Source organism: Thalassophryne amazonica, chromosome 1 (assembly GCF_902500255.1).
Source record: "Thalassophryne amazonica chromosome 1, fThaAma1.1, whole genome shotgun sequence".
Taxonomy (NCBI): domain Eukaryota; kingdom Metazoa; phylum Chordata; class Actinopteri; order Batrachoidiformes; family Batrachoididae; genus Thalassophryne; species Thalassophryne amazonica.
In genome coordinates this window covers 110,564,590-110,589,086 of record NC_047103.1, presented here as the reverse complement: position 1 = coordinate 110,589,086, position 24,497 = coordinate 110,564,590, and the positions used below count along the sequence as shown (strand labels likewise).

Genomic DNA, 24,497 nt, shown 5'->3' with positions numbered 1-24,497 from the left:
CAGATGAAAATGCCCCAGGTCAGATCACCAAGACTTTGACAGACAGGTGTGCGGATACACATATCACTTCCGCATGTACTTCGTGCTCAGCGAAAAGGGGCCATGGTGTTTGGTAACACACGCCAGTTCATCGATATGACCTTGTGTGATAAGGAGGATGAAAAGGAGTACCATCAGATGTGTTGTATCAGCAGAGATTGTGCAGAATGTGGAATGGAAAAGTTAGAGGAAATTTTAAAACATGATTACACAAATTTTGACTGTGCAACAGGCACAGAAGGGAAGAAGACATGCCAAGAGGAGATAAGCTGGCAGAGTTATGAGAATGTAGAGATAAGCCCAGGTGTAAAGCATCTGCCACTAAGCTTTTTAGTGGTTTATCGGTTTAGCGTTATAAAACTTAAGTTAAATTTTCAGCTAGCAGATTAGTGGTTATCAAAGCTAGCTTTTTGGTTAGCTGTGCCCACCACTGCTGGAGAATAAATCCATCCAATACCAATGAAACATGTAATTTAAAAAAAGTTTACATTAACATTTTACACATCACGTTGCATGCGCTTTTATATCCACCCATATAATTGCAAACACGTGGGTGTGTTAATTGTTTAGAAGTGTGTCTATGATGTGCACATCACTCTGACATTGCTTTCACACTGTTAACAGTTGCACAGTTCTACAATAGCTGTAGAAATGTGTACGCTAGCCATGAACTTGGCCTGATGAACCGCACATTTCCAGGATCATTTCACTTTGATACATCTGAACATTAGCATGAAGACGGAGGTATGCCATGTTTTGTGCGTACGAAACCTTTGTACATGAGGACCCTGATCTCTGAGGCTCAGATTAAAGTTACTGTGTGTAGACAGCAACAAACGCTACATCCATCCAATATCAATTTGTTTTTAACATTATGACAAATATGCAACCCCAATTCGAAAGAAGTTGGGACGTTGTGTAAAATGTAAATAAAAACAGAATACAATGAATACAAAGTTCATCCTCTTGAACCTATATTCAATTGAATACACCACAAAGACAAGATATTTAATGTTCAAACTGATAAACGTTTGTGCAGGCCAGTCTAGTACCAGCACTCTTTAACTACGAAGCTTTTCCATCTGCATCAGCTCAAAGCGCTTTACAATTATCCCCCATATTCACCCCGATGTCAGAGTGCTGCCATACAAGGCGCTCACTACACACCGGGAGCAATAGGGGATTAAAGACCTTGCCCAAGGGCCCTTAGTGATTTTCCAGTCAGGCGGGGATTTGAACCAAGGATCAGTGCAGAAACCACGTGACTGAAGAAAAATCCTTGGAAATGTTTTTTGTTATTGTTTGTAAACTCAAAATTTCTGATTACTGTTTAAAAAAGTTTAGAACACTTGTAATTAAAATAGCTAAAATCAATAAATGGTTCTTTAGAAACCTTTCATCTATAAATTAAAACCACCTGTTATTTCAGATTAGATAATTTCTAGTTTAACATAAGGAACCTTTGACATTTATTTTTGAATAAATAAAATAACATGGAAATTTGTACTTTAAGTCTGGTAGATTATTACTTGATTGTTCAAGCTACCTCAAGGAGAAGTGCACTGTTTAAGTGGTAAATAAAATAAGGTGATTAAAATGAAATTATTATATATTTAGCATTTGTTCATTGTTCAGTTTTTTAAAGTATCGGATTGGCACTCTGTATCGGCAGATACCTAAAATCAGATGACTCGGAATCGGATCGGGGCCAAAAAAGCCTGATCGGGCCATCCCTATTTTATGCCCAATCATGACACTCACCTGTTTCCAATGAGGTGTTCTTTGAGCATTCATCAACTTTCCCAGTCTTTTGTTGCCCCGTCCCAACTTTTTTGAAACGTGTTGCAGGCATCCATTTCAAAATGAGCAAATATTTGTACAAAAAAAAAAGTTTCAGTTTGAACATTAAATATCTCGTCTTTGTGGTGTATTCAATTGAATGTAGGTTGAAGAGGATTTGCAAATCGTTGTATTCTGTTTTTATTTATATTTTACACAACGTCCCAACTTCATTGGAATTGGGGTTGTATAACAAAATACATGAAATATTAAAAAAATGAAAGCTGAAATGTGAATTATATTTAAATTATATTGGCTCACGGTATGGCTATTACAATAGATAAAAACATTACAAATCTTAAATTATTTTAGGATGCTTTGCTTTAAAAAAGTATCAGCCAGGTCTGAACGTGCAGAGTAATAGGGGACCGCAGTCTCGTTTGAACCCTCCGTGATATCGCAGGATTTGACCACTTATGCGGACCTCCACTCCCGTTGTGCAATATACAGTGAGGAAAATAAGGATTTGAACACCCTGCGATTTTGCAAGTTCTCCCACTTAGAAATCATGGAGGGATCTGAAATTTTCATCTCAGGTGCATGTCCACTGTGAGAGACAATCTAAAAAATAAAATAAAATCCGGAAATCACAATGTATGATTTTTTTAATTTTTTATTTGTATGTTACTGCTGCAAAGTATTTGAACACCTGTGAAAATCAATGTTTATATTTGGTACAGTAGCCTTTGTTTGCAATTACAGAGGTTAAACATTTCCTGTAGTTCTTGACCACGTTTGCACACACTGCAGCAGGGATTTTGGTCCACTCCTCCGTACAGATCTCTAGATCTTTCAGGTTTGGAGTTTGAGCTCTCTCCAAAGATTTTCTATTGAGTTCAGGTCTGCAGACTGGCCAGGCCACTCCAGGACCTTGAAATGCTTCTTACGGAGCCCCTCCTTAGTTGTCTGCTGTGTGTTTGGGGTCACTGTCATGCTGGAAGACCCAGCCATGACCCATCTTCAACGCTGTTACTGAGGGAAGGAGGTTGTTTGCCAAAATCTCGCAATACATGACCCCATCCATCCTCCCTTCAAGACGGTGCAGCCGTCCTGTCCCCTTTGCAGAAGAGCACCCCCAGAGTATGATCTTTCCACCTCCATGCTTCACAGTTGGGATGGTTTTCTTGGGGTTGTTCTCATCCTCTAAACATGGTAAGTGGAGTTGATTCCAAAAAGCTTTATTCTGGTCTCATCTGATCACATGACCTTCTCCCATGCCTCCTCTGGATCATCCAGATGGTCACTGGTGAACTTCAAATGGGCCTGGACATGTGCTGGCTTGAGCAGGGGGACCTTGCTGCCCTGCAGGATTTTAAACCATGACAGCATCATGTGTTAATGTAATCTTTGTGACTGTGGTCGCAGCTCTCTTCAGGTCATTGACCAGGTCCTCCTGTGTAGTTCTGAGCTTTCTTAGAATCATCCTTACCCCACAAAGTGAGATCTTGCATGGAATCCCAGACTGAGGGAGACTGAGTCATCTTGTGTTTCTTCCACTTTCTAATAAATAATCATAATAATCAACAGTTGTCTTCTACCAAGCTGCTTGCCTGTTGTCCTGTAGTCCATCCCAGCATTGTACAGGTCTACAGTTTTGTCCCTGGTGTCTTTAGACAGCTCTTTGGTCTTGTTATGGTGGATAGGTTGGAGTGTGAACAGGTTTTTTTTATACAGGTAACAAGTTCAAACAGGTGCAATTAATACAGGTAAAGAGTGCAGAATAAGAGGGCTTCTTAAAGAAAAATTAACAGGTCTGTGTGAGCCAGAATTATTGCTGGCTGGTAGGGGTCAAATACGTATTTGCAGCAGTAACATACAAAAAAAAAAAAAAAAAGTCATACATTGTGATTTCCAGATTTTTTTTTTTTTTTTTTTTTTTTTTTTTTTAAGATTGTCTCACAGTGGACATGCACCTAAGATGAAAATTTCAGACCCCTCCATAATTTCTAAGTAGGAGAACTTGCAAAATCGCAGGGTGATCAAACACTTATTTTCCTCACTGTAAACACAGCATAACTTCACATGGAAAAATGGTGCGGTTTTGTTTTCAGCTGCAATCACCGAAGCAGTCGTGAAAAGTTTTTTTTCAGTTCCCAGTGGAGAAGAGAGGACGAGGCAGATGGGAGACATCATGTCGGTAAGTCTTAGCCTACACAGCTAACCAGAGTTGCTCCATTCTCTCACCTACAAAATGCCTCAACATGGTTGTACTCTGGGTCACAAACAAATTGCAACACATGTCCACGGCATCGTCACTTTTCTTTGCATTTTCACTTTGTTTGCGTATAATTTTCCCAAAATGCAGTGTTTTTCCCCCAGTAGAGAAATTACATCATATGCGTCATATTTTACCCCTTTAGCGCCCGCCCTCAAAGGAGACTGCAGTGCCCAATTACATCCAGCAAATACGGCACTATGGTTTTACAAGAAAACCAATGTCTAATTGTACGAGGGTAGGCTGAAAAGTTCTAAGGCTTACTATGATACAGTTAATGCATTAACTGTATCATAGTAAGCCTTAGAACTTTTCAGTTAATACAGTTAATGCATTAACTGTATCGTAGTGAGCCTTAGAACTTTTCAGCCTACCCTCGTATGTGACGGGAAGCCTTGCGGATTTAAAGTGTCCCTGCCATGCCATTTTTACATATTCTTGAAGAATAAAAAAAAAAAGCTTTTTCCACGTCTTTTTTTTACCATAAAATTGCACTGAACGTGACGTTTGTTGTTGTACCCATCTGAGAATTTGAATTTACCGCCTCCGAGTTGACCTACGTTTTCGCTGCAACGGATGTGATGTCATGCGAGTAAATGTGTCACAGCACGGCTCTGTTTACCAATATGGCAGACACGGACAGCCAAGGCATAGTGAGCGATTATAGTGAAGATTTAAGTGACATATATTGTTTTTGAAGATGATGAAGTTTCTGGGACACCTGATCCAAACCATGTATGTTCCAGCCGAACGTGACAGAAAGAGGATGTGAAGCGCAGCTGTCAGCTGACATCAACAACGCTGTCGAATATAAGCTGCTTGCAAAACACAGAATGGTTTGTTCACTCACCACCTTTTTTTTTTTTTTATAAATGATCATTTATTCCTGGCAGTGTGTTTGTGTATGAAAAAATTATTTCAGCAGCACAGTGTGCTTAAATTCAGGAGTTTGTTCTAAAATCACTGAAAAGTTTCTGTACATTCTGTATATATATAATCATTTATAAGTCAGTTTCTTGTGATTGCTAATTCTTCACATTTTATTCAAAGCAAATGATTGCAAATCTTTATCTGAAAAGCTGTAGACCGACCCGGGACGGGAAAAAAAAGATTTCTAAATAAAATAAAATTTTACTTCTATGTCTGGTGTCTAATTTTATCAGGCATAATATTGTAGAAAAATGTTTATGCTAAATGGAGACTTTCTTGTCTAAAATACACATACAGAACATCTGTAATCATAAATTGTATCACATCTAATCTACTTTGAATGAACATAAGTCTGAACAAAAACAGGCTGTTCAGTTTACATGCATATATATATTTGGAAAACACAAAAATGTCAATGTTCCATTTTTATTTTCCCCCCCTCTTTCAGGTGCTCATGTGAACAGTCAGCTGATGCCACTCGTGATTGAGTCTCCTTCTCATGTCAGGGTCAGCTTTGCAGGTAAGTTGTTTATGTTATCTCAATAACACCCTAACTTTCAAACAGCATTTTGTTATGTATATAAGCTATTTTTTTTTTTAATTAATTTTGTTTTAACTTCTATTTTAGGACTTTGGTGGCAACCCTTCATTTTAATGAAAATGCACATAGACATCAAAAGCAGACAAAGCAAGTGTCTGTGAGAAAGTTAGCCACATATCCAACATGGGATATGTGGAAAAAAAAAAAAAACAGCATGATAAAATGAATAAAAATACAATTTCACATAAGTTTCACATTGTTTCATTCAAATGAGAAGTGTTTTACAATTTGCTAAAAAACATTTTATTCAGTCTATGTGAGCGACATAGCAAAAGAGGTTCTTCAGATCTGCAAAACACCAAACTGACCAGAAATTCCCACTAATGATCCTCCTCCACTGAGCAGTCAACGTGCACGGACAAAGCTGAAGCTGCCAAGTGGACCAGGTACCACCGATGACCCAAACCCTCACTCCAGAGGAGGAAACTGGAAGCCAGTGTAGTCGGCTGATGGTGATGGAAAAGTACTCCTTATTTTGAATACAACACAAGCTGGTAGTGGCAACCTTCTGTGCCTTCCCAAGTGTCCCCAGCACAACCGCACAAATTGCCGATATGATACTTTCTGCAACAAAAACATAGCATGGATTTATGTTCAAAACAGTTCATTCTTTTTGTATTTGAATATTTTTTACTTTTTTCTATAAACCATGTAAATGAAGCTTTCTAACTATTTCATGTGCTGACTAATATTGTGGAGCATCACGTAGGCATAGTGTGCCACTCAGGACATCTACATCCAAAGTAAGTAAGTAAGCAAACTATTTATATAGTGCTTTTCACAGACAGGGGTCACAACGCTTTACATCGTAAAACAAAAATATACAGTAAAAATACACACTCAGTACTAAAAGACTATTGGCCATGAAAAGCCTGTTTAAAAAGTAGTCTTTAGTTGCTTTTTGAACATCTCAACAGAGTCCAGGGATCGCAGGGACAGAGGGAGCTCATACCAGAGACGAGGCGCTACGGCTTCAAAGGATCGGTCTCCTCGAGTTTTAAAGCAGGTTCGAGGAACCATCAACAGGTTCTGACCTGAAGATCTGAGGCTGCGGGCTGAGGTGTAGGGCTGAATCAAGTCAGCAATGTAATCAGGAGCTTGACCATGTAGTGCTCTGAAAGTCAAGACCAAGATTTTAAAATTAATTCTGGAGGCAACAGGGAGCCACTGGAGGGATTCCAAGATAGGCGTGATGTGGGCTCTCCTGTTGGTGCGGGTCAGAAGCCTCGCAGCAGAGTTCTGGACATACTGCAACCGATTTATCTCCTCCTTACCCAGACAAGTGAACAGGCTGTTGCAATAGTCCAACCACGTGGAGACAAAGGCATGGATGAGTTCCTCTAATTCTTTCTGTGACACCAATTGTTTAAGTTTGGCGATATTTCGCAGCTGAAAGAAGCAATTTTTCACAAGCTTGCTTGCGTGTTGAGCAAGCGACATTCCTTCATCGAAAATAACGCCAAGGTTTCTAAGGCTTGTTTTTGCCGTTAAGCCCAAGTCACAAAGTAGGCTCCTGATAACAGGAGCAGCACTGTCAGAGGCAACAATAAGTGTCTCAATTTTTACAGAGTTTAGTTGCAGACGGTTTCCATTAAGCCACTTCTTCACCTGTGACAGGCAGTCAAATAAAGAGATCAGCTTACATCCAAACAAACAATCGAGAAACTTGCCAGCTGTGTGACACACTGAGGATTTTCGCCACCACGTTGCATCTCCGCCAAGACTGCAGAAATTTCCCTGCAATGGCAAGACTTGATCATGAGTGGCATCGGCTGACTGTGTTCACATGAACACCTGAAAAACAAAAAACCAGAACATTGGCATTTTTGTGTTTTCCAAATATACATATGCATGTAAACTGAACAGCCTGTTTTTTCTTCAGACTTCTGTTCATTCAAAGTAGATTAGATGTGATACAGTTTATGATTACAGATGTTCTGTATGTGTATTTTAGACAGGAAAGTCTCCATTTAGCACAAACATTTTTCTACAATATTATGCCTGATAAAATTTGACAGATATATTAGTAAAAAATTTTTATTTAGAAATCTTTTTTCCCATCCCATGTGGGTCTACAGCTTTTCAGATAAAGATTTGCAATCATTTGCTTTGAATAAAATGTGAAGAATTAGCAATCACAAGAAACTGACTTATAAATGATGAAATATATACAGAATGTATAGAAACTATTTTCAGTGATTTTAGAACAAACTCCTGAAGTTAAGCACGCTGTGCTGCTGAAATAATTTTTTCATACACAAACACACCGTGCCAGGAATAAATGATCATTTATAAGAAAAGGTGGTGAGTGAACAAACCATTCTGTTTTGTAAGCAGCTTATATCGTCCTCCTCAATGCTGCTGCTATCAGCTGACAGCTGCGCTTCACATCCTCTTTCTGTCACGTTCGGCTGGAACATACATGGTTTGGAGCAGGTGTCCCAGAAACTTCCTCATCTTCTTCAAAAACAATCGATATGTCACTTAAATCTTTACGATAATCGCTCACTATGCCTTCGCTGTCCATGTCTGCTGTATTGGTAAACAGGACACATTTACTCGCATGACGTCACATCCGTCGCAGCAAAAAAGTAGGTCTCTGAGGCAGTAAATTCAAATTCTCAGATGGGTAACGAAATTTCTAAATCCTTGTTCAGTGTAATTTTAATGGTAAAAACAGACATGTGGAAAAAGCTTTTTTTATTCTTCAAGAATATGTAAAAACGTCATGGCGTGGCACGGACCCTTTAAAATACTGGGGAAAATATCACAATCCTTCAATAATAAGTGTATTTTGTCAAGTAGTAATAATATTTGGCATTTGAGATGTGTCAGACACTATACTGACTGAAATGGTAATCAGAAATAATTTAAGGAGTTTATTTATCAAAAATAAAAGTGTCTCGACTGAAATGAGACTAAAATACATTTGATTCTCTGTTGACTAAAACTAGATTAAAATTAACAGACTTTGTCGACTAAAACCTGACCAAATAAAAATGGTGTGTGAATGACTAAATACGACTCAAACTAATAAGGACATTTAACACACAACGGAGACTAAATTTAAAAACAAGTGACAAAACAGGAAGACAGGACGGGAAGGAATAGTAGTAGTCAGTAAACCAGTAGTAATCAGTATGTCTAGTATTTCTTTGTGTATTTATATTTCTATTTTTTTTTACTTTCACTTTTGATACTCCGCGTGCTTCTTACCCTGTGTGCTGCTATACAATGCTGCTGGAACCTCAATTTTCCTGAGGGAGTCTTCCCAAGGGATCAATAAAGTTCCATTTAATCTATCTAATATAAAATTAACATTATGTTAACGTGGACAACAGCAGGAGTAACCTATCAATGACTTTAGAGAGACATGGCAAAACAGTTCTTTTGCTCCCTCTGGCAGACGGGAAAGGAGGTGCAGTAAGAACATGACGCCTTTCTGAAAAGTTCAGCAGTGTGGCTGAAAGAAGAGCACTGAGACAAGACAAAAGAATTCAAATTGCTGAACAGCAATCTATTAGAATGTGCATGCCAACCTTCAAATATAAAGGCTAGAGTCACAGGTTTTGGGTCAGTTACATTACTGGAAATTGCCACCGAGCCCAGTCACGTGTAGACTGAAAAGGCAACGAGGACCTTCCATCTCCACCCTGTGGGCTCACCACCTTCAGGGGGAACCGCTGGTGTAGGGTGTGCTGTCCCATGGGTGGTAGTAAAAGGTGAAAGTCAAGGGCCTTGGAGAACCACACCCGGGCGGGAGGGACTAGCTTTGGGAGTGTGGAATGTCACCTCGCTGGGGGGGAAGGAGCCGGAGCTTGTGAGGGAGGTGGAGCGATATCAGTTAGATCTGGTGGTCCTCCCATTTCAGGGCTTCCTTAGGAGGATGGGTGGTGTCTCCCTTACAGATAGGGTGAGAAGCTCAGTCATCTGTGGGGAGCTCGGAGTACAGCCGCTGCTCTTTCACATTGAAAGAAGTCAGCTGAGGTGGTTCGGGCATCCGGTAAGGATGGCCCCTGGGCACCTCCCTAGGGAGGTGTTCCAGGCACGTTCATCTCCAGTCTGGCCTGGGAACGCCTTGGGATCCGACAGAGAGGTGGTCAAGGTGGCCTGGGAAAGGGAAGTTTGGGGTCCCCTGCGGGAGCTGTTGCCCCGTGACCCAATCCCAGATAAGTGGTTGAAGATGAGTAAGTGATGATATCATTACTCGAAACACTTTGATGTTTGTGTGTGGCAAAATATAGCATGTGAAATAGGGTTTTCCCAGAAACAAGAAATGTTTTTTCCTAATAGGCCTAACTAATGCTGTATATTTTTCACACATAATTTGAATAGTGGCAATTGCATGTCATGGTACATGCAATTATTCAAAGAACTCTTGGTATAGCTCTAAACCAGTGACTGGTGTGGAAACAAAATGATAAATATTGTTTTTCTGTTCCCTAAATGTTCTGTTTGACCACTTGTGACCCTACGCTCAGTATGCAAAACATCTTCAGTTTTACAGCCTCTGAATGACCCCTGGGTGGCATCTGATAAAGTCATCCCTTGAGCCTTATCACACAAATGACCTCTGAGTGACACAAACAGCTGCAAGCAGAAGTAACTCCACATTGCAATTAATTACAATACAGAAGAAAAGACACTGTCTTAAATAAAGACATCTTCACAGTGGGACTTTGTTCACAACCTCCAAGTGACCTCTGACCAGCACCATGATGAAAAGACAATCTCTCAGATGAAAGTACCCTTTGATCACCACAGTACTGTGACCCAGAAACACTGTCACAAAATCCATCATTCTTGTAGACAGGACAATTATTTACCCTTTCAGGTTGGACTCTGTTTTAACAACCTATTTTTAATCAACTCTGTTTGTTTGATAGATGCATTCTTTAGACACTGCATGTGTGACTGGCCACATGGGCCCCCTGCCCTGACATGTGCATAAAAGCAGAGCCCAGAGTGCCACACTTTGACACAGTGTCTGAGACTACGTATTAAAGAGCCTGTTATTTTGGCAAACGGTCAATGTCTTGACTCTTTCTTTCCAGCATTTTAGACTACTTGGTCTAAAATCCTTTCGCCTACACACTGCACAGATAGTACCTCTTTCTTGTGTGTGGAAGTGACTTTGTAATGCCGCATTTTAGCAATGGCATTTTAGCTCCAGGGGAATGGTCATCAGAACAGGGGACTCCTTCCTGTAAAGGAGAGTGCACTAAAAAGTCTTTACATAAAAGACTGAGTACCAAACAGAATACGCATGCTTGGAGTGTATTTCCAAAATGAACCACCAAAGTCTACCAAGAGAATTTCTGGCATACAAAATAATGTTCAAACAGATATCAGTATTCTCATTCAAAACGAGTTTCCAACAAAAAGTCTGTTGTAATTCATACAGGTTTCCAACAAAAAGTCTGTTGTAATTCATACAGGTTTCCAACAAAAAGTCTTTCTTGTAAAGGAGTGAATTAAGCTCTAAAGTGCAAACTAATTTTTACTCACGCTCCAAACATGATTCCAGGAGACAGAGGACAGGAAGCACAAAGGCTGCAAAGTGCTAACCTTTCATGCATACACAATCAAACAGAGACAATGGACCTGCACTGAAGAAAAACCAGAGTCACTTTAAGTAGCATGTCTCATCAGATACAGGTGCAGACCAACCAAGGTGTAAATAATGCCTAATTATGTGTAGGGACAAAAATGAGCACTAGATGGAGATAAAGCAAAGATAGAATAAAACTGTGAGGACATAAAGGGTCACTAGAGGGAAGCAGAGAGTGCTAAACACTGAAAGGTAATAAAGGGCCAATGCAAAGAATACAAGACAAGAAAAAGGATGAAATTGACAAGGAGTGATAGAGCTGGAAATGACAGAAACTACTGAGACAGACATAACATGACAGACAAAAGCTGGGAAATGCAAAGAATGTTAGACCAGAAAATGGGTCATACAAGATAAGAGGATGGGAAATATAAAGATAACCTAAACAGATGGAAGAAGACAGATCAGAGCTGGTAACAGATTAACAAAGAGGAGACCAGAACCCCAACACAGACCGAACCACAACACTGTTCACACACTCAATCAATCACACTCCAACCTGTCCACCATAGCCAAGACCAAAGAGCTGTCTAAGGACACCAGGGACAAAACTATAGACCTGCACAAGGCTGGGATGGACTACAGGACAACAGGCAAGCAGCTTGGTAGAAGACAACAACTGCTATGATTATTTATTAGAAAGTGGAAGAAACACAAGATGACTGTCAATGTCCCTCGGTCTGGGATTCCATGCAAGATCTCACAATGTGGGGTAGGGATGATTCTGAGAAAGCTCAGAACTACACAGGAGGACCTGGTCAATGACCAGAAGAGAGCTGGGACCACAGTCACAAAGATTACATTACTAACACATAATGCTGTCATGGTTTAAAAACCTGCAGGGCAGCAAGGTCCCCCTACTCAAGCCAGCACATGTCCAGGCCCATTTGAAGTTCACCAGTGACCATCTGGATGATCCAGAGGAGGCATGGGAGAAGGTCATGTGGTCAGATGAGACCAGAATAAAGCTTTTTGGAATCAACTCCACTTAACATGTTTAGAGGATGAGAACAACCCCAAGAAAACCATCCCAACCGTGAAGCATGGGGGTGGAAACATCATACTCTGGGGGTGCTCTTCTGCAAAGGGGACAGGACAACTGCTCCGTATTGAAGGGAGGATGGATGGGGTCATGTATTGCGAGATTTTGGCAAACAACCTCCTTCCCTCAGTAAGAGCATTGAAGATGGGTCATGGCTGGGTCTTCCAGCATGACAATGACCCCAAACACACAGCCAGGGCAACTAAGGAGGGGCTCCATGAGAAGCATTTCAAGGTCCTGGAGTGGTCTGGCCAGTCTCCAGACCTGAACTCAATAGAAAATCTTTGGAGGGAGCTGAAACTCCAAACCTGAAAGATTTGGAGAAGATCTGTATGGAGGAGTGGACCAAAATCCCTGCTGCAGTGTGTGCAAACCTGGTGAAAAACTACAGTAAATGTTTGACCTCTGTAACTGCAAACAAAGGCTACTGTACCAAATATTAACATTGATTTTCACAGGTGTTGAAATACTTATTTGCAGCAGTAACATACAAATTAAAAAAAAAAAAAAAAAAAAAAAAAAAAAAAAATCAATCATACGTACATTGTGATTTTTGTTTTTTTTTTTGTTTTGTTTTTTTGTTTAGATTATGTCTCTCACAATGGACATGCACCTAAGATGAAAATTTCAGACCCCTCCATGATTTCTAAGTGGGAAAACTTGCAAAATCAGTGTGTTCAAATACTTATTTTCCTCACTGTATGCTGTGCCCAGCAGTGCATTATGGGTAGGATAGGGTAATCTCAGTACGTTCACGACATGAGAAATGCATTTGAAACACTGATCAGGCTCTACAGACAACAGCATTAAACTCTAGTGCCTAAAATTCTCGTGAATATATTCTCTGGGTTTACAGACATTGTTATTGAGTCTGTGTTTATTAAATTCCACGCATCTTAAATGTAGCAGGCATGGATTAACTGGAATTTAGTTTTTGCAAGTTTTCAAGGTCTGTCTCTACTGCCATCTACTGGCCAGTAGTGTTCATGGCAGTATTGGCCCTGAAGCTGTGCTGATATATTTTCAATCACTGTACTCTGTTCCAGCTCAAACTGTACCACAGAACTGCACGGTGTAAAAGTTCAGAGTGCACAATTTATGTTCTCACACTCATTGTACGTTCAAAAACCACACGATGGACTCGTCTTTCCAGAAGCAAAATGTAAACAGCTTTTTTGTCAAACTTAATTTACAAAAACTCTCGATGGGAGTACGGAACCCGGGAGAGGTCACTTACAGTGTTATTTTTTTCTGGCCATAATTTGTGCATACGTTTTCCTTTAATTGAGCCCACAAATTAATAAAACGTGCTCTCAAATTAATAAAACGTGCACGTTTTCTTGGCCGTGATAATTCGTGCGCACGTTTTCCTTTCGTTCAAAATGAACTTCATAATATGACCTAAATTGTCATCCTCATGACGGGAAGATGGTTCGCCCTCAGCATCCTTTTTAATGTGCTTACACTCCAGATGATGTCATGCTGGGCAGCTGGAGTTCTCTGTATGTCCTTGTGCACCCAAACCATGATGATACACTCTGACCAGATCCATTTCTAATGGGGAAATGTATTATACTGTCTCCTGGTTTGTTGGCTAATAGCCAACATTTATGTGTCAAGACAATATTGAGTGCACGTTTTACAAATTGTGGCCATGTTTAAGTAGATCATGCCCGTTTTACTCAAACGATGCTTAAAACGTGCGCACATTCTCTCCACATGCAAAACATTTTGCGATGACACTTCCAGGGCTCCGTAAAAATGCCTGTTTTTACAAATAAAAAAAAATGGAATATTTTACAAAAGCACATTTTCCATAAACAAACACACGACACGTCACATTAATGTGTTGGTTTACATAATGAATGACTCAAGCAATCAGTGTTTAGCTGAGGCACATTTTACCCAGAATCCTTTGCAATCTGTCTGTTTGTTACAAAACTTAAGAATTAGTGCATTATTCAACATTAAAAGATATGTTATATTTTAACTTTGTACAAATGACAGAATTGACATTAATGGAGTTATTCTCTCAGTATTAATTTTATTTATACACCAAACCACAACTCAGCATTGCTTTATTTTCCAAGACCTCCGCCTGACGGGAGCGTTGTGACTGGGTAGAAAGCTGAGCTTTGCGGCTCCTCTCAGCTTGTTTCTGTGCTGGAAGCCATGTAGTAAACAAGAGCTCCCAGCAGGGGGCAAGATGTTCAAAGACAGAAGTGCGGGCTTATTGTATTGGTCTGTTGTCACTTTTGATGCTACTAGAAGCGATTGTGGTGTTAAAACTCAAATTCAGCTTGGTAGTAGTTGCAAATGTACCAGAGACAATACTGGAATTTATCGTTATCTGTAACTTTCGATACATTTTTGGGTGGTTTATTGTTTTATCTTTATCAAAGATAACTTTTCAGTTATCTGATTATCTGTTATCGAAGTTAATTTTTTGGTTATCTGTGCCCACCACTGAGCTGGGTGTACATCAAACATCTCATGAAGTGATTGTAAGCAGTACTCAAACAGGTGGCATTTAAGCAGCTTCCAGAATAACAATTCATATGGGGCCTAAGTGATAACGAATGCCATTGGTGTTTTGACAGTAGCGAATATGCAGCTAAACTCTGTTGTTGAGAACATTTTTAATAGGCCCAGTGCTGTATATTTTTTTACAGTTTGTATGAGTATTACAGGGCTGTCCCTGAAACCCCTATTACACAGGATGCCTTTCTATTACAAATCGCCCACGATCTAAAAAAAGGGATGAAACTGCTTATTCCGGCTTGTCTCCAACAGGCTGGCTTATACGAGGGTAGGCTGAAAAGTTCTAAGGCTCCCCATGAAGAAGTAATGCATTAACTGCATTATAGTGAGCCTTAGAACTTTTCAGCCTACCCTCGTAAATTGCAGACCTGGCAACTTGCCCAAAAACAAGAATAAACAGCTGCGCCCTCACCCTGAACTGCAACAAATGCTATTGACACACATATTGCTATAAATGTGCCATCACATGATTAATTTGTTTTTGTTTATAGGAAACATTTTCATTCCATTAGTGTTCAAAAAGAAATAATGAGTATTTCCAACTTTCTCCAAGCATGATCTGAATGAATGCTGATCAGTGGTGGTAGTAGAAATGTATTTATTCTGAAAGGGTTATATATAACATTAAAATAATAGTGGCAGGTGCTCTGCACTCGACCTGACCTCTACCACCATCATCATTTGAGGATAGCCCTGTATTAATAAATGAAGTTTACCAGAAAAAACCCCATGAACTATTGATTCATACCGTCTGCAATGAAACAAAAGTCAAAGGAAAAGTAAATAAAAGAATTATTCATTCAATCATTTTCTGAGTCCATTAATTCCGATTACAGGTCACTGGACGATACCTCATTGCTCTTTGGTCAAGAGGCGGGGTACGCACGGGACAGGCTGCCAGTTTATCACAGGGCATGCAAGAAACACTGCTTTTTTTTTTTTTCTTTCAATGCATTTTCCATATTGTCCCAACCATTTCTGATTTTGGATTGTAGTATAAATATAAAAGGAAAATTATGTTTGTTTTAGAAATTTGGCATCAATCAGATATGCAACGAAAACATGACCATTATTCTTGAGATCAAGAAATAATAATGTATGGTGAGATTTTATTATGGCTGACAGTTTACTGATAAAGTTCTTACTATTGACTGAGCCACAAACAAGTGTTTGTATAATATTCAGATCACCTAACCACAGAATCATTATCACTATCAGTGACAGTGGAAGTCCCCTCCCTTTGTCGTACTTCTTCCTCACTACACATTGCTCTCAGCAGCTTGTGGATAATGTCATAAGAGGAAACTCTTAGGAACTTTACAGTGGCTTAGGAGAACTAAATATAAAGCATCTGGAATTCCCTTTGCGATCAATAAAATATCTATCAACCTTTTTACTTACGTTGCAACAGTAATGAGCAGCATGTAGGTGACTCTGAAGAGAATGTACGAGCTGTAACACAGCCAGATGTTCCTCAAGGTAACCATGACAAAAACACACATTGCCATCAGTAGGGAGAAGACACACAGGGAGAGTTCCCCCCACAATGCCCAGCGGACTGGAACACAGCCAACCAGAAGTGCTGTCAGTGCCCCTGAGGATCAGACAAGATAAAGTAACATTAATACACATCCGGTGTGTAGTGAGTACCCTGTATGGCAGCACCCTGACATTGGGGTGAATGTGAGGCATTATTTGTAAAGCGCTTTGAGTGTCTAATGCCTATGGAAAAGCGCTATATAAACGCAGTCCATGTACCATTTATTCACTTTCAACTTTGGAAAGAAAAAAAAAAAAAAAAAAAAAAAACATTTTTTCGTTAGTTCAGTTCAGCACATGGCTGCATTTTCTGGCTTGCAGCAGATCGTTACTTTCGGAAGGTGAGGATGGACTGGCCAAATCACTCCCGTCACTGTCTGTACTCTGTACTCGCTACTAGAGTTGAGTGATGTTTCCTTAATTGGAAAAAAATATGTCTGCAATAAAACATCACGATGAACACTGAAATTAGGAGAGCTGTCTGTGTACAAACTTTATTTTATGCTTTTTAAAATGTCTAGAAATTTAACAAATTGATACGTTTTTGTCATTACTAATTTATCTTAATGGGCTGAGCAACAGGCACCTCATCTGATTTTCTAAAGCAGTTGTTGCCTGCTGGCATTCAGCGAAGCAGTCCTCCTCCTCCTCCATGGGGGTGTGCAACATGATGGGTCTCTGTGAACTAACCAGCAGGACAAACCACTCCAGTGTGCCAATCTGCCCACCTCACAGCATGTCTATGCAGTTTCACATACCAATAGACTTGCTGCCATCTTTTTTGGGCATTGTTTCCATGACACTCCTTAAAGTACACGGCCATCAGTACTCAATTTTATATCCAAGGAAATCCTCAGCTGGAAACAAAAATGTTTTACATTACTGCATAAGGATAATGGAAAGAGTGCGTGTGTGGTGGGGTGGAAGACATGGCATCATGATGTTTGCTCCACATTGTGGTATTGGTCAGCAATCGCCGATGGACAATGGTATCGTCCAGTCGTACAAGCTTACTCTGTACCACATTCTCCCGTACTTTGAATAGTTGACCTAAAGTATTTAAACTCAGTGTTCAATGCTTCTGCTCACTGCAACCTATTCCACTGTAAATATTCCGCTTTGCCTCATTATTCACCCAAATGTACCATCTAAAGTTGGAGAGATGTTGGCAGGTGCCCATCAATTTAAGGTCTGCATGCATCAGGGCCAGAAAGCTCACCAAGCAGTGTGGACAGCGTCTCTACATAGCCATTGTAGATTTCATAGTCCTGGGATGGACGAATATTTTCCCACAGCACTTGAACATAGTTGATGACCAGGAAGTAGCCACAGGTAGCCAGTGCCCACCACAACGACCAGGCCAGCAGAGAAGGACATCTATAGCACTGCAGGAAGTCATCCAGCAGCATCCGCAACACCTTCATAAGCACATTGCTCCATTTTTCTCCCACTGAGCCTCTGCACTCCTACAAGGTGATGCAGGGAAGAAAAATACCAAAGTGAATCAGTTCTTACTAATGAATGACTCAAATAACCATGGAAAAGTCTCATCTTTCATAATATGAAATGGAATATCTTTAACAGAGTTTTTAAAACTATAAATGTGAAGTGCTGGTAGCACCTGTAAATGTCTTCTTCATGATGGTTTGTATAGACATCCTCTTTCTCAGTGACAGATTGCACCCGTGGCACACTACGCTGGTTTTCGCTGGTAACGATGCATCACATATCACCTAAAAATCCATATAATTGTGTGCCTATTGAATCAATTCTGATGAAAAATGAATTGCGTTGCTCTTGCGCACACACACAGATGAAGTTAGTTGTAGGTTGTTGTGAAATAACCTAAAAACTTTACCATGCTACACCAAAGATGCCCCTTGTCATGTAGAGCACAGCTTTAACACTTCACTTTCACAAAAAGTTGTACTGAATTCCACCGATATGCAGCTGAATGACACCAATGATATTTTATAACATTATTAATGTGAAATTCCAAGATGCAATCCAACCACATAAAATGATAAGCATTGCATTTCTCCTGAATGGAGCTGGGCTGAGCTGATGACCAATAAGAGTACACCTTTTTATCATGTGACACTTTTGAAGTGCCCAATCAGTCCCTGATTGGGCAAGTTCTCCTACTTAGAAAGATGAGAGGGGTCTGTAATTTTCATCATAGGTACACTCAACTGTGAGAGACAAAATGAGAGAGAGAGAAAAAAAAAAAAATCCAGAAAATCACATTGCAGGATTTTCAAAGAATTTATTTGTAAATTATGGTGGAAAAGTATTTGGTCACCCACAAACAAGCAAGATTTCTGGCTCTCACAGGCCTGTAACTTCTTGCTCGTCTGTCCTCCACCTGTTACCTGTATTAATGGCAGCTGTTTGAACTCGTTATCTGTATAAAAGACACCAGTCCACAGTCTCAAACAGTCAGACTCCAAACTTAACTATGGCCAAGACCAAAGAACTGTTGAAGAACACCAGGAAGAAAATTGTAGATGTGCACCAGGCTGGGAAGACTGAATGTACAATTGTCAAGTAGGTTGGTGTGAATAAATCAACTGTGGCAGCAATTGTAAGAAAATGGAAGACATTCAAGACCACTGATAACCTCCCTTGATCTGGGGCTCCATGCAAGATCTCATCCTGTGAGGTCAAAATGATCATGAGAACGGTGAACAAAAATCCCAGAACTACAGGGAGGGACCTGATGAATGACCTGCAGAGAGCTGGGACCAAAGTAACAAAGGCTACACACTATGCAGAGAGGGACTCAAATCCTGCAGTGCCAGGCGAGTCCCCCTGCTTAAACCAGTACGTGTCCAGGCCCGTCTGAAGTTTGCCAGAGAGCATATGGATGATCCAGAAGAGGATTGGGAGAATATCATGTGGTCAGATTAAACCAAAATAGAACATTTTGGTTAAAAACTCAACTTGTGTTTGGAGGAAGAAGAATATTGAGTTGCATCCCAAGAACACCAAACCTACTGTGAAGCATGGGGGCGGAAACTTCATGCTTTGGGGCTGTTTTTCTGCAAAGGGGACAGGACGACTCCTCCTTGTTAAGGGAAGAAAGAACGTGGCCATGTATCATGAGATTTTAAGTAAAAACCTCCTTCCATCAGTGAGAGCAATGAAGATGCAATATGGCTGGGTTTTCCAGCATGACAATGATCCCAAACACACTGCTTGGGCAATGAAGGAGTGGCTCCGTAAAAAGCATTTCAAGGTCCTGGAGTGGTCTTGCCAGTCTCCATACCTCAACCCCATAGAAAATTTGTTGAGGAAGTTGAAAGTCCATGTTGCCCAGCAACAGCCCCAAAACATCACTGCTCTAGAGATCTGCATGGAGTAATGGGCCAAAATACCAGCTGCTGTGTGTGCAAACCTGTTGAAGACTTACAGGAAACGTTTGACCTCCGTCATTGGCAACAAAGATTATGTTACAAAGTACTGAGTTGAACTTTTGTTACTGACCAAATACTTATTTTCCACCATAATTTACAAATAAATTATTTAAAAATCTTACAGTGTGATTTTCTGGATTTTTTTTCTCATTTTGTCTCTCACAGTTGAGGTGTACATATGATGAAAATTACCGACCTCTCTCATCTTTCTAAGTAGGATATCTATTTGTCGTTGATTTGGCTGCTCCCATTTGTGTGGGGTCGCCATAGCAGATACAGCCAGATCCGCATTGGTATTTGGCAAAGGTTTTACGCTGGATACCCTTCCTAATGCAACTCCAATTTTACCTGGAGAAACACACACAGCCGCTGTTGTTCTGAAGAGGTCTCCCATCCAAGTACTAACCAGACCCCACACTGCTTTAGCTTCTGAGATCTGACGGGATCAGGCTCACACAGAGCAGACTGGATGCCATTTTTCAGTCAATTTATACACAGCTTATTCCGTTTAAAAAAAAAAAAAAAAAAAGACAGAACATTATATCGTGAACTCAAATCATGAATCATATAGAATCGGGACTGAATCTTTACACACCTAGGGTTTAACTAAAGTAGACAAACTGAGCATTCAGCCTAGAAATGGTGAATGGGTGGACCTGAAACACCTAAGGACCTAACGACCTGGGCCTGCCCTGAAAGACCAGCTGACATAGAAGGGAATGAGACAGAACCAGTCAGCCAAATTTCTGGTCCCATTATTTACAGTTCTTGACATCCACCTTTTATTTTTACAAAAAGCCCCACAAGTTTGTCAGATGTTGCAGGAATGTGACCATGAAGACCTTGAAAGGAACAGATGTCGGGGTTATCAATCTCAACAGGACAGCTGTGGTCTGGACACGCAACTTCGAAGCAGTTAGCATGGCTAGCTATTAGCAATGTCTATGCTTGACAGCTTATTGATTGTAGCTCGACAAATGAGGATCAAAAGACACAAAGACGACGATAATCGTATATTTAATGAAAATCACGTGAAATTTTGAAATACTGCGGCATACAAAGCCACTCCTTGCTATGACTATTGTGTGTCGCTTCAGAAGTAAAATCTTGTGTTACAAAGTATATATTTATTATTTGTTACATAGTTTGTCCAGCCTGGTTTACACTTACTGGATGTATTTTTAAACACTGTATCAGGCAGAGCACAGCTAGATAAACGACTGACTTAAATCTCTTCAAAATAAGGCAAATAACGTGTATCCTACGGTGGCCTGGGTGTGATAATATGTGCTATTAAGCCCCCATCACACATAGCAAGACTGTGGAGGAGCCAACGCAGTCAGAAGGAAAAGAGGTGTGGCCAGCCGTGGTCCGAACACATCCGGACTGTCTCATCCACACCTGTATGATGGCATCCAAAGTGTAGGTACACAACAGGTGGATGACACAGATTGCTGTCAGACTGCCCGATCTCCAAATGTCTGCATGGCAGACCAGAAAGTTGTTTTCCTCATGTGCATGTACGAGAATGTGCCACACACATGCGTGGGGCTGTAATTATCACTCAGCCATGTGTGTGTGTGTGCATAACACTGCATGGGCCACAAAGCCCCTCAGATGGAGCACATTTCCAGCCCTTCATATCGATATGGGGGCGGGCTCCCTCATGGAAGCTGCTGTGTTGCAACCACTGAACTCGTGTAGAGTTCAGTGGTTGATACAGTAACCCAAAATAGACTTAGTCCCCTGTGTCACATTTGCACCCGGATGACCGAAGGGAGGAAAAAAAAAAAAAAAAAAGGAATCAGTGGTTGCTCCCCTATATGCTACTGCTGTTACTGCAGGCTAACAAGTTTGAGAACACCTAATTTTTATGAAGTATAGAGGATTGGTTATTGCAATAGAAGGCAAAGAGTGTGAATCCCAATTGCTAAAGAAGTGAAAATGTATCCTTGTTGAATGGAACATTCCATCTTTCACCTCATGAAATATTCTTATTATTGCACAAATGAGAAAAAAAAAACAAAACATTCATTATTTGTTTTATATAACACCTAAAATAGATCCTTGTCATTTCACATTTATAAACAAGAGAAAAGGCACTTACATTTTGGTGTGCGTCACTTGAGGTCAAGGGGCTCCAAACAGTGCAACAATTTTGGATTGCTATTTAAAGTTCATACTTTAACACTCAAAAATCCAGCCTTTTCTCCCATCTCCTATTCTGACTGGAGGGTGCCAAATGGCGCTGCTGGGGTAATTTACAACTCATTAGGCCACCTTTTCCTATGTACCTGTTCTTATGTTTCTTATGTAAGTGCAGAATGACCGGCAGTTTGAGCCTGTGAGAATGTTGTTTTTTTTTAAAAAGTGGTGCAAAAGCTTTTATTGAATTAGAAAAAGTAGCCAGTATAAATCAAAGAATAATACAGGGTCAATGTACAAGCCTCATCTACAAAATGTCTGAATTTGCTGATGAATCAAAATGTTACTGTTTTTTTGTGGTGGATAAAACTAACGTGTTGTTTCTGGTTCAAATTCTCATCCAGTACAATGCCTAAAAATTTGACATGGGATAAATTGAATTTTCTTCAATTGAAACTCTACAACCCCTGGCAAAAATTATGGAATCACCGGCCTCGGAGGATGTTCATTCAGTCGTTTAATTTCGTAGAAAAAAAGCAGATCACAGACATGACACAAAACTAAAGTCATTTCAAATGGCAACTTTCTGGCTTTAAGAAACACTAAGAAATCAGGAAAAATTGTGTCAGTCAGTAACGGTTACTTTTTTAGACCAAGCAGAGGGAAAAAAAAAAAATGGAATCACTCAATTCTGAGGAAAAAATTATGGAATCATGAAAAACAAAAGAACGCTCCAACACATCACTAGTATTTTGTTGCACCACCTCTGGCTTTTATAACAGCTTGCAGTCTCTGAGGCATGGACTTAATGAGTGACAAACAGTACTCATCATCAATCTGGCTCCAACTTTCTCTGATTGCTGTTGCCAGATCAGCTTTGCAGGTTGGAGCCTTGTCATGGACCATTTTCTTCAACTTCCACCAAAGATTTTCTATTGGATTAAGATCCGGACTATTTGCAGGCCATGGCATTGACCCTATGTGTCTTTTTGCAAGGAATGTTTTCAGTTTTTGCTCTATAGCAAGATGCATTATCATCTTGAAAAATGATATCATCCCCAAACATCCTTTCAAATCTCATTGGAACGGCACCAAACAAAAGTTCCAGCATCATCACCTTGCCCAATGCAGATTCGAGATTCATCACTGAATATGACTTTCATCCAGTCATCCACAGTCCACGATTGTGTTTCCTTAGCCCATTGTAACCTTGTTTTTTTCTGTTTAGGTGTTAATGAGGGCTTTTGTTTAGCTTTTCTGTATGTAAATCCCATTTCCTTTAGGCGGTTTCTTACAGTTCGGTCACAGATGTTGACTCCAGTTTCCTCCCATTCGTTCATTTGTTTTGTTGTGCATTTTCGATTTTTGAGACATATTGCTTTAAGTTTTCTGTCTTGACGCTTTGATGTCTTCCTTGGTCTACCAGTATGTTTGCCTTTAACAACCTTCCCATGTTTGTATTTGGTCCAGAGTTTAGACAGCTGACTGAACAACCAACATCTTTTGCAACACTGCGTGATGATTTACCCTCTTAAGAGTTTGATAATCCTCTCTTTTGTTTCAATTGACATCTCTCGTGTTGGAGACATGATTCATGTCAGTCCACTTGGTGCAACAGCTCTCCAAGGTGTGATCACTCCTTTTTAGATGCAGACTAATGAGCAGATCTGATTTGATGCAAGTGTTAGTTTTGGGGAAGAAAATTTACAGGGTGATTCCATAATTTATTCCTCAGAATTGAGTGAGTCCATATTTTTTTCCCTCTGCTTGGTCTAAAAAAAGTAACCATTACTGACTGCCACAATTATTTTTCCTGATTTCTTATAGTGTTTAAAGCCAGAAAGTTGTCATTTGTCATGTCTGTAATCTGCTTTTTTCCTACAAAATTAAACAACTGAATGAACATCCTCCGAGGCCGGTGATTCCATAATTGTTGCCAGGGGTTGTACAATATAAATATTCATCAGATGTGTCTGTTTATTAACAAAAACATGTTCTCACCTTTATGTTTACCATTAGCATTTAGAAATTTGTTCATATTAAATTCCAAGATTCATTCATGTAAAACAAAACAGAATAGTCATCTTCACCTTCCTTTCTATAAAACTAAACATGGTCTGTTTTCCATCAGATATTGTCGTACAAATATGGAATGATAAAAGAAATGTAACAGAGAGCTCATCATCACTGCAAACTTTTAAAAGAAAACTGCCTTTACATTTAATTCATGAAGCTTAGTTTTGTTTTTTAAGTCTTAAATTTTTTTCAGGTTTTTTTGTCTTTTATTTGTATGCATGCATAACAGGGACTGTTCCGACTTTCTCAAAGTCAGAATGCAAGCTTGAGCAGAAAGCTCAAACTGCTGGTCACTCTGGTACTGCCACATTCAGATCTAATGGCTGAACTTACTTAGGAAACATAAGAACAGGTACATAAGAAAAGGTGGCCTAATGAGTTGTAAATTACCCCAGCAGTGCCATTTGGCACCACCTTGGTCATGAAAGGAAGAAGTGCCATTTGGCACCACTCTGGTAGTTCTAGTGTTAAATAGCAATCCAATCCAAAACTGTTCTCAGTAA

General features: G+C 40.0%; 1 protein-coding gene across 3 annotated transcripts in view; it reads right to left on the bottom strand.

Annotated features, from left to right (window-relative positions):
* slc19a2 (solute carrier family 19 member 2) overlaps positions 1-24,497 on the bottom strand; it is a 106,710-nt gene that overhangs the window by 38,522 nt on the left and 43,691 nt on the right. For all 3 annotated transcript variants that reach the window (XR_004561448.1, XM_034173387.1, XM_034173400.1), the window contains exons 3-4: positions 17,577-17,823; positions 16,220-16,412 (exon numbers count right to left, since the gene is read on the bottom strand). Coding sequence is in view for 2 of the 3 variants with exons in the window: in XM_034173387.1 (XP_034029278.1) it covers positions 16,220-16,412; positions 17,577-17,823 (440 nt within the window). In the remaining variant the exon portion in view is untranslated. The remainder of the gene's footprint in view (positions 1-16,219; positions 16,413-17,576; positions 17,824-24,497) is intronic.